Consider the following 15,404-nt stretch of genomic DNA (forward strand, 5'->3'; position numbering starts at 1 on the left):
GTTTATCTAGCATTCATATTGAGAGGGTGCTGGTCTAAAGTGAGATAATTTCAAGTTGCAGCAGTACTAAGTAATTGAAAATTACACATGGTATATAATTAAAAAGTAAATGTACTTAACATTGTTGACGAGATGATTCGTATTGCGAAACTCGAAACCTGCGCTACCGTCGGCTTATATTTTACCGGAGTAGCTTTTGTCGTTAAGAGCGGTACGGATAACAGTCAGTAGCTGTCTGGCGGAACATGACGGCGCATTTTAGTCGTCGCGGGCGCTTGTCGTACCGAAAGTCTTATATTTTCGTGTTAGTCTTCCGTTAAAATTATCGTATATTTAAAATTTAACCGACAAAAAATGCATACGATTCGGACATCGAAATTGTTTAAGTGACAATTGTCATAAGTAGTCATTTGGTCATTACTCAAGAATATCTGTACCTTCATAGGTAAATAATTTCTACTTGCTTATAAATACTCAACAATTTATTACTTGTTTTAGTGTGATAAAATAGCTCATTAAATAAACGAATTATTTATCCGCATTGTTCAACTTTTGATAGGGATCGGTTTAAAATTCTTTGTAACGCCAAAAACAATAGAATATTTAAAAATTTCCAAATATGAATTTTTATCGTATATTTGAATATATGTTATTAATTATATGTTATATAATATATGTTTTTCGCGTTAATTAGTTATTCCCATACCTAATTCATAATGTTTTTACTTAAAATATTACGAGGAATACTTTTGTTTTTACGATGTATAACGTATAAATTTTTATTTTTATATTCATATGTTTCACCCTTATTTTTATTTTTATACCTATATACACACATACCTAATTGCATCATTAATTTTATTGTTCAGGTGTACCACACCCTGTTTCGCCTGTATAACGCAATTTATCTTAAATACTACATAATGTTTTTTTAATTAAAATATACTACACGAGATTATATACCAAAATATATTTCAAAATTGAAATACAACATGTAATTAACGAAAATATTGAAGTAATATAATAGCTTGGCACTCAGTGTTTTTCGTTTTTACATTAAATAATTTTAATGTTGGCAGTGACCAAATCGTTCAAAATTTTTTGTAATATTAGTTTTACCCGGATCAAATTGAAGTAAGTAAAAAGCTTTATATTTTGTGTTGTTTTTTACATTTATTTAAATATAAATAAATTTTATATATTTTTTGATATTTTATAATATTAAATACATTTGGTTAGAATAATTCATTTTTCATTATGGGATTTTTCGAGAAAAATCGCTTATGATAAAATATCAAATTACTTTAATTTAATAAAACACTAATTTTGATTTTGTCACGTTGGACATCCATAATAATTTTAGAGGTAGTGATATAAGTAGTTCTTTCAAACTTTTGTAGAAATGTTTAATATATTAATAGGCAATTAATTGTACTAATATTAGGGGAGAACGAATAATAAGTTTACGATAAAAAAAAATAATTTCATTAATCGCAAGTGAATACTTAACATCTTATAAAATCAACATCTTCACTTAAACGCATTGCAGTAAATATCTAATAATATTATTTAAATAGTATATGATCTCTTATGCAGTTAATTATTTTTAAAAAAAATTCAAGATGAAAAATGCCGATTGGATAAAGTAGTAAAATATTTCCTTGTTGATTATAGTAATCAAATTTTTTTTAAATTTACCATAAACCCAAAAAAACTTTTAACTGGTATTTAGTAATTTTTTTTAGTTTAACTTTTGGTGTATTATTAAGTATTTGGAACTAATAATTTGGAGTGGATACGTTGATGATATTGTTTTAACGTGAATAATTTTTTTATCAAATACCTTATACTTATTATTTAGCGTTTGATAACTTATTTTCTACAAAATCATTTTTTGAAATATTTAAGCTTCCTTATAATTCGATCAGTTTTAATAAAAAATTAGAAACTAAGTTAAAACGAATCAATGTATAGTTATATACTATCGTACGAGGTAAAATAATTGTAATAAATTTCTTTTGTTGTCTTCTTCATAGAATATTTTGTTCTTTTAATTGACTACATGTTAAATTAACACATGTAACTAGGAAATTACATGAATATTCGTACAAGTTTAACTACCTGTCTAAAAAATTAAGTTTTAGTATAAGACAGTACTATATGTACTATTTTTTTTTATTATTTAATAAATATGAACTAATCTTTAAAAAGTTATTTATTTTTCTATTATTGTTTTTATGAAAAAAGTTGAATCATATTTGAAAAAATAATTATTCAACAAATTTTTTAATTAACTTTTAAATTTTAAATTTATAGTAAGATATTATTATAATACTTTTATTTCCATACATATTTGACTTTTATTGTAAAATTATTTATGAAGACAAAAACATGAATAAAAATTAAAGAAAGCACTCAGACGTGACAATTAACATTTAAGTGGGATAAAAGGAACTTCTGTTCCGTTTGACTTTTTGAGGACAACTTTAATAAATTAAAAGTACATTAGTCAGTTGAGAATTAACAACTGTTGAAACATCTTTTTTTGTCATTAACCAATGTTTTCAAAAAAATAACTCTTAATTTAAAATGCCTTTTTTACTTAACGTTTAGATATATTTGTCTATATCTGCGAATATAGACTTATATATCTTAGTATCTTAACAATTAGTTACATGTATTTGTAATCTCTCGAGTACTATGCATGTATATAACTCAAAAAGTTGAAACTTTAAAGTTTTATATATAATGGACGAATAAAGTTGTATTAAAAATTCAAATGCCATTTATTATTAAAATAAAAGCTCAAAGATTTTATTTAATTCAAAATATGTGTTCATGTTTGAAAAAACAAAGTTTACACTCTTACAAGGCATAAGAAATAAACTTAAAAAGTATTACATAGCAAATAATTCAAAATTAATATGTAACTAAAGGTAACAAAAAAAAAAAACAATTTAAACAATTTTTATTCTGTAAATAATTTAGTGGATTATGATAAAAAAATCATTCTATATAACCCTATGGTTACCAAAATTATATTAATATTTTTTTCAAGTACCTTTTTATGAAAATCAAAATAAATCAGCATATTTTTCCTACAGATGACTTAATATTTCAAAATTTGACAAATAATATAAATATTCTCTAACCAATAAAATATTATGGGGTATGCAAAAAAAAGTTTTTTTTTGAACTCTGTGTTGAATAAATCGTCTACAATTGTTACTCTCGAAAGGTTACATATACTTAGTAATAACATGTAACAACATATATAACTTTACTTTTATAAATAAGTACTAATTTTCTTGTAAAAGTTTTTAAAGCTTACAATACATGAATATTCTATAAATAAACACTTTTTTTTTGTTATTAAATTTTAGACAGTATCCTTAAAAATATTTATTTTATTTTTACGTAGAATTGATCGACAAGATTGCTACATTATTTGTACGGATTTTTCGTGTATAATAAAAATACTGCACATTTAAATAAGTAAACAGAGTATATAAGTTTGTTATATGTGTAGAGCAAAATATGATGGTTAATAAAACGATAGAATATATAACTATGAAGTAACATCCGCGCATGTTAGATTTTTAAACACTGTGGAAGAACATTGACACTTGTGAGATTCTAAAAAATAAACTGACACTTGATAAAAATCTATCAGCGTTTTGAAATATCTTAAACCGGGTCCTCATTACTAGTTTATTCGCCAAATATTTGGTATTCAATGTTTGTCAAGTAGTGGCAACGGCGTTCTTTTGCGAATAATCAGCATTCGCTATATTTTTCTTTTCGGTTCATATTTTCACCAAATATGTCACAAAAACGGACAACCGGTCGAAAGGAGACAAATAACAAATATTCGCACAACAACACCGTCCCCATTATTTAACAAACTTCGACGAATACCAAATATTCAGCGAATAAACGAGTAATGGGAAGTCGTATGATGAATCGTATACGTATATCGCCGTTTTATAAAAATTGTACATATCAATAATATAATGCTTATAAGAAAAATTGTATTTGTGCACATTACATCTATTTATTAGCAACTGATATTAAATTAAAATTTAGTACTCTCATAATTATGTAATATGGTTTCTGACAGTTAAATACAGTGTTTTGGTAATTTCCAAAGGAAATTAGTATTGTACCTTAAATGAATTTGCATATTTCTGAAGAAAATACAAATTATAAACGATACATAATTTACTCGCTACATATTAATTAATTAATGTTGACACTTCATAGAACTTAAGTTAAGTAAATAACTACTAAATAATTCTTTATATATGTGTTATTATTTTTTTTCTAAATACCCTGTTGCCTTAAAATAAAAATCCAGCACAGTGAGGACGCGGCATAGTTGGAGTAAATATGTATGATATCTGACAGTGATTAACATTTCAATCATAAAAACGCTTTGATGCGTATCAATGAAAATTACAATAATTTGTATATTTGTAGTTTTACAATTGCTTAAATTTTAAAATTTCACTGAAATATTGGAATTTGATTTGATTAAAATTAAGGTGTTTATTAAAACACCTTAACACTGTATTAACACAGACCAACAAATTCGATCTAGTGAGAGTTGAGAATGTTCATGGATAGACATTAAAAAAATACACTATCATAAAACCAATATCTTCTCAGCTGCACATCTAAGCTAAAAAATTATCAATGTTACAATGATTAGTTATTTCGTAATCCATTCTCTAACATCAAATTTTTTTAACTAAAATTTGTTAAAAATAAAAAGCTATAAAACATGTTTGGTGTCATTCACAAATTAAATAATATATTCTCAAAAATCATAGATTTGTTCAAAATTCTACAAATAAGAAAAAATTATTGATCTTAGTAATAATATTAACTAATTTTCAAGTAATATGAATGAGGAACATAGTAGTATGAAAATTGTTTGTAATTTGTACAGCCGCCGTTTATCAAAAAAATTTTATAGTATTAAATAGCAATAAAAAAAAAAACCCAGCACAGGGAGGTCGTGGCATAGTTAGATCATGTATTCGATGTATTCACGCTTCGATGCAAATCTTTAGATAGTGTTTAATTTTAAAAAATTGATGGATTATTCCAAAAGCTACATGAACTGCTATTTCCTTATTTATATCCTGATTAAGATGAAGTATATCGAATGAAAAAGGGATATAAATATTATTTCTCATAAAAAATTGTGTTGATCCATACACTTTTCAATAAATTACAAATAGCATTATAAAGTTAAAAATGTAAAAAATAAAATCGAGAATTTTCACACAAAAATAGTATTTGGTAGCCATTTTCACCGTTAAGACAAAATAAAGTCCGAATTTTTTTTTCCATAATAAAGTATATTACATTAGCTTTAATTTAAGATATATATAAAAGTGTCAAACTTTCCAGATACTTTCAAAAGTTAAGTTGAAAAAGTTAATGTTTTGTGAAAAAGTTGTCATTTTAAATACACTCTGTGGGCAGTTAAAGGGTCATATTTATAAAAAAAATATATCAAATGATAGGTAAAGACATCATGCATCTATAAAAAAAATTATATTGATGTGTTAATTTTTGAAAAAGTTATGGCAGTTTTAAGTAAAAAAATTGAAAACATTTCGAAATTTGAGATTTTTAAATTTGTAATTTTTTTGGAGATTTCCTCCATTTACGGAGAACGAGGGAAATTTTTTCAATTTTTGAGGATAATGTCTTCGACTAGATACGATTTGTGATCTTTTGACGTATCGTTGAAAGAAATCGGTTCGGTGAGAGCTAAGAAAAAGTGGTAACAGACACAAAAAAATAAATTAATTAATAAACACATCATAGTAAAATCAATACCTTTCTCAGCTTTGTATCAAAGCTAAAAGATTTTAAAAGTTCATCCAACATGTTGTTTGTGTACACAATTATTTATACTCTTGTTAGGATTATCTATATCACTGCAAATCGTCGAAACACATATCCATCGTACATCATTGCGGTTTTCATTTGACACTTAAATCTGCGCTATGAAATTTTATGTATTTAATCTAGATTAAATCTCCATTAATTCTATAACTCTATGATTACAAGTAGTATTTATATATTTGTTCTTTTACTAAAGTATAAAAAATTCTCAAGTATCACTTTCCAGTTATATTTTATAGTATTTTTTGTGATTGTAAAATTAAATTTTTGAGTTAAAAATTCAAAAAATAATCTGAATAACCAAAGAAATTTACTGGGTTTATTTAAAGATATTTAACAAAACGTAATTATAGTTTTGAAAATTCATTTAAGTAAATTTCCTAAGTGTATCGTCTAGAATATAATTTTTACAATAAGAAAATATTTATAACTGAAAATCAACATTTTTGATTTATTACACTATCATCTTGATTGTACGAATCATTGAAATGTTTGCTGGGAAATTTATTAGAAAGCGTTATTGTTTTGTAGATCAATCATAGTTTTTACAGAATCTGGGACCCAATATTTTATTATTGTGAAGTAAATAAAAAAATAGCTTAAGAAAAAACCCGTCTGAAAACTTAAAAATTTAGCGCGGTGTTTAAAACATATATCTCAGTTAACCTACTTTGAGACCGGCAATAATTATTTCAATAGACCGTTGCGTTATATTATTATGTAGGTGTCTATTTCTTTATCGAATTATTGGTCTGCTATTAAATGGTTGAAGCTCTATTACTTAAGAATTATCTCGCTGGAATGCATTGAGATGAAATTTAGAAAAACGTGTTGTATTTCGACCCTTTACGAAGTAAAAAAAGGAAAAACAATTTAAGAATTTATACAGTTCTACGCTATTCTACTCTACTCAGTGACTACTGCACTACTGTTCTGATGCACTAATAAAGGAGAGAAGAGTGTGCTACCTTAGATTTTTTACTTTATATAATTGATAGTTTCCATCTCATTTTATGGTATTCTCGAATGCCGTACTACCTTTTTAGGCTGTTTTACTATTATCATTTTATTATTTATTACATGGTAATTATAACTTAGATAACTAAAACATGAAATTAAACCGTTGGTTTTTTTTTTTCTAAACAAAATTTTTTAATAGTTAGTTATTAAATTCTGTTAAAATTTAGTTAATTAATGACTTGAAATAAATCATATCAAACTAAGTATTAATTATATAAATAAAGGCATCATGGTAAAATCAATTCTTTCTCAACTTTGCATTGAAACTATAATTTTAAAATAGCACAGTCAATACATCCCTTGATCGCATTTTTTGTTAGTAGCATTTACAATTAAAACTACTTATAATAAGTGGTATTCCACCGACTCAAATACACTTATTGGTCGGGGCACCCAGTATTTTCGCCTAAGTGGACACGACTTGCTTTTACTTAACTAAAGGGAACAATATTCTTTGACAACACAAATGTAAATTTTATTATTCTTAAATACCACAATACATAAATTAATCTACCATTAGTACACAACTATAGTTAAATGGTTTATATGCAACCTGGTTACTTCAGTTCTTCGTAGACCAGCACCAGACACGTTTTTTGACACCATAAACTAGTGGATGGGTATCCAAATCCACCTTTGGTATTAAATTGACGATCACGGATCTCTGAGTTGTGGACTCTCAAGTTGAGGCACCCACCGTCCGTCATAGGATCGTCCCAGCATAGGTACCAAACACATACTCGCCGTACACCACGACGCGCAACAATTTCCATCGCGTTAACCGGTTGTATACAAGTGGCGCTACAAATGATCGGCGGCTAAACAATAAGAACCGAGTTCAGATGCTCTAATTAATATTTTATTATACATTTTGGTTCGATCACAATTTATATAATAAATAATTATACAATATTTAGATTTATCATGCGTAAATGAGTTATCTAAAAATTTAACCTTAAAAATTAACAAAATATACTGCACAACATTTCTACGCTAAACAAAATTGTAGTAGATTCTGAATGGAATTTTGTTACTGATTCTAATTTTGACTTTAAATTTATTACTAGATTGAGATTTAAACATTTTTTATACTCTTATTCAATCTTGCATCACTTTTAAATAGTTGTATTCATAAGTGTAGAATGGTGAATTTTTCACTGTGGTGGGAGGCCGAAATTTAATTCCCTTTTCCTGTAAATAATTATTTTTTTTTTGTGTCTGTCACTACTTTTTCTCAGCTTTCACTTAACCGATTTTTCTCAACACTATTTCAAATGGTCATAAATCGTATCTAGTTGAAGAGATTACCCTCAAAACTTGAACATTTTCCCCTCGTTCCCTGTAAATGCTGAAAATTCTCCCAAAAACTAACTATTTTTAAAATCAGTAAATTTTTTTCATTTTTTAGCTTCGATGCTAAACTGATGCTTACTATGATGTGTTTATTAATTAATTTATTTTTTTGTGTCTGTTACCACTTTTTCTTAGCTCTCACCGAACCGATTTCTTTCAACGATATGTCAAAAGATCACAAATCGTATCTAGTCGAAGACATTATCCTCAAAAATTGAAAAAATTTCCCTTGTTTTCCGTAAATGGAGGAAATCTCCAAAAAAATTACAAATTTAAAAATCACAAATTTCGAAATGTTTTCAATTTTTTTACTTAACACTGCCATAACTTTTTCAAAAATTAACACATCAATATAATTTTTTTTATAGATGCATGATGTCTTTACCTATCATTTGATATATTTTTTTTATAAATATGACCCTTTAACTGCCCACAGAGTGTATTTAAAATGACAACTTTTTCACAAAACATTAACTTTTTCAACTTAACTTTTGAAAGTGTTCCGGAAATACTGACACTTTTATATATACCTTAAATTAGAGCTTATGTAATATACTTTATTATGGAAAAAAAAAATTGGACTTTATTTTGTCTTCACGGTGAAAATGGCTACCAAATGCTTTTTTTGTGTGAAAATTCTCGTTTTTATTTTTTTTAATTTTTAACTTTATAATGCTATAACTTATTGAAAAGTGTATGGATCAACACAATTTTTTTATGAGAAATAATATTTATATATTGCTTTCATTCGATTTACTTTTTTTAAATTGAACCATTTCCCTTAATACAGGGGGGGTTCAAATCTTAAAAATGCATATAGAAAGTAGAACTTTTTCAATTTAACTTTTGTAAGTGTTTCGGAAATATTGACACTTTTATTTTATCTTAAATTAAACCTTTTGTAATATACTTAATTATGAAAACAAAATTTCAAAATATAGTGAAAATGGTTATCATATTCAAAAATATGCTGATTTTGTGTTAAAATTCTTGGTATTGTATTTTAGTATAACCTTATAAGGTTACCTTATAAGGGGAGTACACTGATTTTCATGAATATTATATAAATATAATTGACATAGAATATAAAGTTAAACTTATTTAAATTTTTTTTTTTTAGTCGAAAAAGTAATTTTAACATTTGAATCAGCTTAAATTGACAATTTTATCAAATGACAAATTTAACAAACATTTGTTGATTCAATAAAAATCGTTGCTTGTGGCATTGATATTTTTGTAATTTTTCCATATTTCGTTTTGAGTTAGAATTTTGCTTTTAAATAATCCATCAATTTCTTAAAATTAACACTATCTACAGATTTGCATCGAAGAGTTTCTTATGATGTTGATTATAATCACTATCAGATATCATCTATAATTGTCCCAACTATGTCACCCTCACACTGTGCCGCGACCCCACTATGTTACGGTTTTTATTATTTGTTTATTAACAAATTAAAAAAAATCTCGTATGACATTTCTTCAGTGTTAGTGAATGATTCGGGAAGCACAAAGGTCCACTAACAAAGAAATCTTGGTAGACCCTCCTCTTTAGGCCTTTTCCCTTCAAAAAAGGGAAGGTCTTATATACTTAGAAGTAATTTTTGCTCTTTTTATGAAATACTAATACTAATTTAACCTATCCGTCACAGATGACGTAAAGTATAAAAATATATTTAATATAATTATGTTTTGATTTGAGAATAAAGGATTTTAATTATCATATTGAATTATTAAAATTTTCTAGTATGATTTGAAATACGTTAGTACGTATGTGCTATAAATAAAATATTTTTTATGTTTTGGTCAGTAAACAACATTAGTGGTATTTGGTAACATACGCGCGAAATAAAAATTAGTGCAAATAAAAATAGCAAGTGGACACAAAGGTATATAACAATACGCAAACATTTAAATTTTGATTAATCTAAAATATTATTGTCCAACCTTTTTTCTAATTTTTTCTTTTCATTAAATATTTTTTATGTAACTATTTTGAAGTTGGGTTGCATTGATATTTAACACGTTAGTCAATTTATCATGAGTTTTAAATACACTTAAAATAGAAGGGCAAAATATTTATTTTCTATGCTAGATTTTTTTTAATCGTTAACCTTTTTGTTAAGTTTCCTTTAAGCATCACCTCTCCTTTTAGAATAACCTTCAATATCCCTATAAAAGTTTATGTCAGTATAATAATAATAATATTATAAGAACGGCCTGGTCAACCGGTACCGGACAGGGTATTTTTTAGTGAATATTTACAGGGTGTCCATTTTTTTATAACATAAAAATACCTTTTTTTATTGAAATTATTAATAATTATATTACAACCTCTTTATTATAACATGTATAATAAATGTTAACTTTACTTGATTTAACAGTATAAAGAAACTCAAAAAATATTATGTAATATAAATAATTCTAATTTTGTTATGTGTGTGAAGTATATTAAAAAGTTAACTAAGTTCAAAAGTTTAAAATTATAACATTTACTGGTTGTTATACAAATAGCACTTATAATAGTAGCAGCAACAGGTGCAGCTGTTGAATGATGAATTGGTGACAATTACGGATGAATACCACGGCTGTGGATGATAACCAAAATTAGCGCAATCAAATCGCGTATCTTTTTTATTATCATACTAGATTATGATAAAATCAGAATTAGAATTAATAACTAGGAATAAATCGACTGTAGTATGGGTGATAGCAATGTTATGATATCTTCAATGAATACCTCCATAGTATTTGGAAAGCAGCCGTATGCGACCACTGTCATAATCGTCTGGGAGAAGCGAATAATGCATTGTATACGTTTTTCTGGCGTGGATTCATGAACGGGAGGAGTTGGAGTGTCTAGTCTTAGGTCCTCTTCGGGGTGGGGTCTATAGTGGACCTTATGTTGAAGGTCCAGGAGAGGTGGTCTCTGAATCGGCAAGGAAAGAGTAGAACGCCTGAGACGTAGACAGCCCTTAGATCCAAAGCAGAAAGACTTGAGGCACTGGTTCAGTCCAGCACCTTAGCGCAATTTATTTGTGTGTAATATATGTTTTTATGAGTTATTTAACCATTCACGATGTCCTGCTTCACCTACACGTGGTGCAGCCCGAGAAATGAATTCCACTCTGGGGTCCGGTTAACGTGGTAGGCTATGTCATGTTGTGATTCGGCTCTTGATTAATTTTGGCCTAAAGCGCAACACAACGGTGTGAGTTTTAAGACGACTAGGGTCGCCATGAAGTAATGCCTTATGGTAGCGAACGGTTTCATTTGAAGAGAGAGACATCAGATAACAGTAATTAAAGACGGCATCCCTTTTCTGGTAACGAACTTACCACCGATATGACGTATCGAGTGGTAAGTTATAATTTCTAATGAATACTATACATATTTAATATAAATTGTCGATTGAAAATTTTTATTTGTACTCCCTTCCTCCTTTATAAATTCTAAATGCATCCCTAGTTATTATTTTGTGACAAAAAGGTGTATATTATCCAAACAAATAACACAAATACTTATTGTTTGTTTGATTAATTGCAGACCAGTTTTAATAATTTTCCTTTATTATGATGTAATGTATTAAACTAGTTACTTAATTTTTCAGATAACGCTATGGTTGATACTACGCACGTGTTTCTGTTACTAATTTTTTGTATTTATTTCAATATGGCTATAACAAAAAACGAACAACGAGGAAAACGTGAGTAAATCTTATAATATCATACAAAATTTAATATATTAGTATAGATTTATGAATATTTTAGATTTATTTATTGATATTTTAGAATTAGTAGATTAATAGTTAATTTCTATAACTTATCAGGCATTATAGTATTTATTGGTTCAATGGAATCTCACCAAATTTAACTAGAGTAACTTGAAACATACACAAAAACCCCATTGTAAATAAATTTTTGTAAATAGTGTTTAATTTTAAGAATTTGGTGAATTATTCCAAAAGCAAATCCTATTGGCTTAATTGTATTCTGTTTACAAGTTTTATAATTTATAAGTATAATATATGATTAAATGCTTAGTATAGTATAAAAATTTAGTTAAAATTTATATTCAATAATTTAATATTGTAATTTTTACGGAGAAATTGTAAAAATCTATTAAGCAGTTATATATTTCGTTACTTCTGTGGAAAATGCGTATAAAAATTAAAAAGCTTGATGCAAAACTTTTCAGAAAACGATTTTTTGTTAATTATAAATAAATGTACTGGTCTAAGATGAGTTTTTATCCAAGTCAAAAATATAGTTTTCTAAATCAATTTCTTGCGCTGATTTCAAATCTGCAATTAGATTTTTTCATCTATGATCTCTAATTTTTGAGATTATTAATAATTTGTAAAACACAAGCATAAACATCTAGTAAAAATAACCAAATAATATAGGATAAGATGAAATTTAACAACACATCAGCAGACGAAATCATAGGTGAAACTAGGCACAGAATATTTCTGAATATTATAGAATACTATAGGATATAATTTTTTACGGAATATAGTTCATATTATTTAAATTGTAGCATCTATTTAAACACCAAGAGTTACTTAGAAATGATTACTATGATTTTTTTGAGATGATTATTGAGATAATAATACAAAAAAATCGCGATTTTAACAAAATGTTGAGCTTTACTCATAAATTTACTGTTAATAGTAATTATATAAGTTTCTGACCAAATATTAATCTAAACAATGCAATTTTTTAAATGTTCATAAAATTTTCTATTTAATGATATCAATTTCAAACTTGCAAGTTGAGTTAAAAGCAAGTTAAAAGTTCAACATTTTTAAATAATAAACATTCATAGAAATTAACTTTAAAGGACAAAAATAGATTAAACATGAAATTTTAAACATAAAAAAAATTTAAATCAATTTTTATATGGAACTACTCGTTTTTACTAATTAGTAATAATCTAAAAAAACAAAATGATAGAAAAAATCTAATTGCAAATTTGAAATCAGCTCAAAAATTTGGTTCAGCGAAGTATATTTTGGTCTGTTATGATTAAAATTTGTTTCAATATTATTTTATTTTTCTGCGTAATTTAGTCATAAAAATGAATTCTATATTCCTGTTATTTGTGGAGATATTTAATTTTAAAAATACCTACGCTATATAAGTATTGTCAAGTAGTTTATACCAATTTCTTAAAAACACTTTTAAGTAAGTGTTTGTATAATAATTTATTACATTTCTAAGAATTTTACAATTTTTTCACAAAAGTCGTACTTTTTTCTTTAAATTTAATGTCCGTTTTCATGATGAAAACAAGTTCAAAGGTATACAAAGTATTTATGAATAAAAAGTGTAAAAGTCGCCATTTTAAGTCCTCCTCTATAATGGTTCAGGATTTTAAAAAAATATAATAAATGAGAGGTAAATATCTTATGTGTATATTTTAAATAAATTGTTTTTATTCATCTATATTATTTAAAAACTCATACAGTTTTAAGTAAAAAAGTTTAAAAAATGTCGATAATTACAAAATATGAAAAATTGTATTTTTTGGGGAGATTTTCACCATTTACACGGAATGGGGGAATTTTTTTTTTAATTTTTGAGGATAATGTCATCAACTAGATACGATTTATGATTTTTTGACATATTGTTCATCAAAATGGATTAAGTGATAGCTGAGAATAAGTGATAACTAATAAATAAAAAAAAAAATAATAAAAAACACACCATAGTATAATTAATACATTTTCAGCCTTGCATCATAGCTAAAATGAAGTTGAGACCCTTTTAGGTATATGGGATATAATACAAATTAATCAAGAAATAAATGAAACTACAAAATATTAAAAATAATATTCTTTACATAATTGTTATTTTAAAGAAAATCAAGTGGCTAATGTTAAATGAATCATCGTGTGTATTATAAATTTTTCTTCATCATTAAAACAAAATGTACATTGTTTTGCATTAGATGGTTTTAAAAATTATTTATAATATTTTTTTATAATTCATTTTTTTTAATTTTGTTAAACATATTTGTTTAAATTTATATATTACATAAAACGGCTATAAATGTCGGTGTTTTACTATACATTTTGAATTTTATACGTGTATTACATTGGTGTCCATGAATAAAACTTTTTTTTTAATTTTTACAAGAGCTTTTTAAAAGTGTGTCGGGGGTGTGGTAAAATTTTGGTGATAAATATTTTGTTTGGTTAAAAATTACAAGAGAATAAAAATTTGATAAATTTTGTTGTTTCAACCTTTTATTAACTTTTTCTATAAACATTCAGTGTACATTATATATTTAATGAGTCTATGGTATGAAATATAAGAGGATAAAAATCATAATGTTGTCAATCGCTATGACTTAATATGGCAATAAAAATGATTGATTCACACAATATAAATTTAACTGTAGTTTTTATTTGAATACTCATTTCTGTATAAGTCGCATAACACAGAATAATTTTATCAAATTATCTTGTTTGATTCATTGTTATTTGGGTTGTTGTTTTGGAGTTCTATTATAGAATATTACCTTCAATTAGATCGAAGTACTTTGATTTTAATTTTGCTTGTGTAATACTTGTTTCAACTTTCGTCAATGTGGTTTATTCATTGAAGTTATGTGCGTAATTCAATTATTCGTTTACTTTTTTAATTCAGTTATCGATGTATAAAATATATAGCGTTTTATTGAAATAATTCAATAAGAATGGTGTAATTAAGATTTTACGGGTCGGCAAATAATCTGATATTTGGAATTAAAACGTTTACTGCTGAAGATCAGCAATTAATTTGTTTGAGAATTCGTTACATATCATTAAATACCAAATGCGAATAAATAAAAAAAATGTGTTTAACAATTATTTTTCATTATTTAGTAAATCCTGATGTAATATTTTTCATTATCAAATAATAATGTTCCGAAAAGGTCTCGGTGAAATAAAATTAAGTATTGTCCAACAATATCCTAATTTTAAATTGATTCTGGGCAAGGCGTTGTGTAAGACTTTTTTAGAAATATTATACAAATCTACTGTTAATTTAAATACGAGTAATGTTACTGATCCATTTTATGAAAGTTCGCAAGCATACTTGATGTTGTGAATAACGTCTTCA

General features: G+C 26.0%; 1 protein-coding gene across 3 annotated transcripts in view; it reads left to right on the forward strand.

Annotated features, from left to right (window-relative positions):
- Positions 1–239: 239 nt before the first annotated feature.
- Positions 240–15,404, forward strand: part of LOC126899861 (hemicentin-1-like) — a 151,450-nt gene continuing 136,285 nt past the window's right edge. For 2 of the 3 annotated variants that reach the window (XM_050675090.1, XM_050675091.1), the window contains exons 1-2: positions 240–445; positions 11,906–12,001. In XM_050675090.1, coding sequence (XP_050531047.1) covers positions 11,914–12,001 — 88 coding nt within the window. In that variant the 5' untranslated portion in view covers positions 240–445; positions 11,906–11,913. Of the gene's footprint in view, positions 446–1,113; positions 1,135–11,905; positions 12,002–15,404 lie in introns of all 3 variants that reach the window. The other variant, XM_050675092.1, reaches the window with a different exon arrangement.

This window comes from Daktulosphaira vitifoliae, unplaced genomic scaffold, assembly GCF_025091365.1.
Source record: "Daktulosphaira vitifoliae isolate Bord-2020 unplaced genomic scaffold, ASM2509136v1 Scaffold_2, whole genome shotgun sequence".
NCBI classification, from domain to species: Eukaryota; Metazoa; Arthropoda; class Insecta; order Hemiptera; family Phylloxeridae; genus Daktulosphaira; species Daktulosphaira vitifoliae.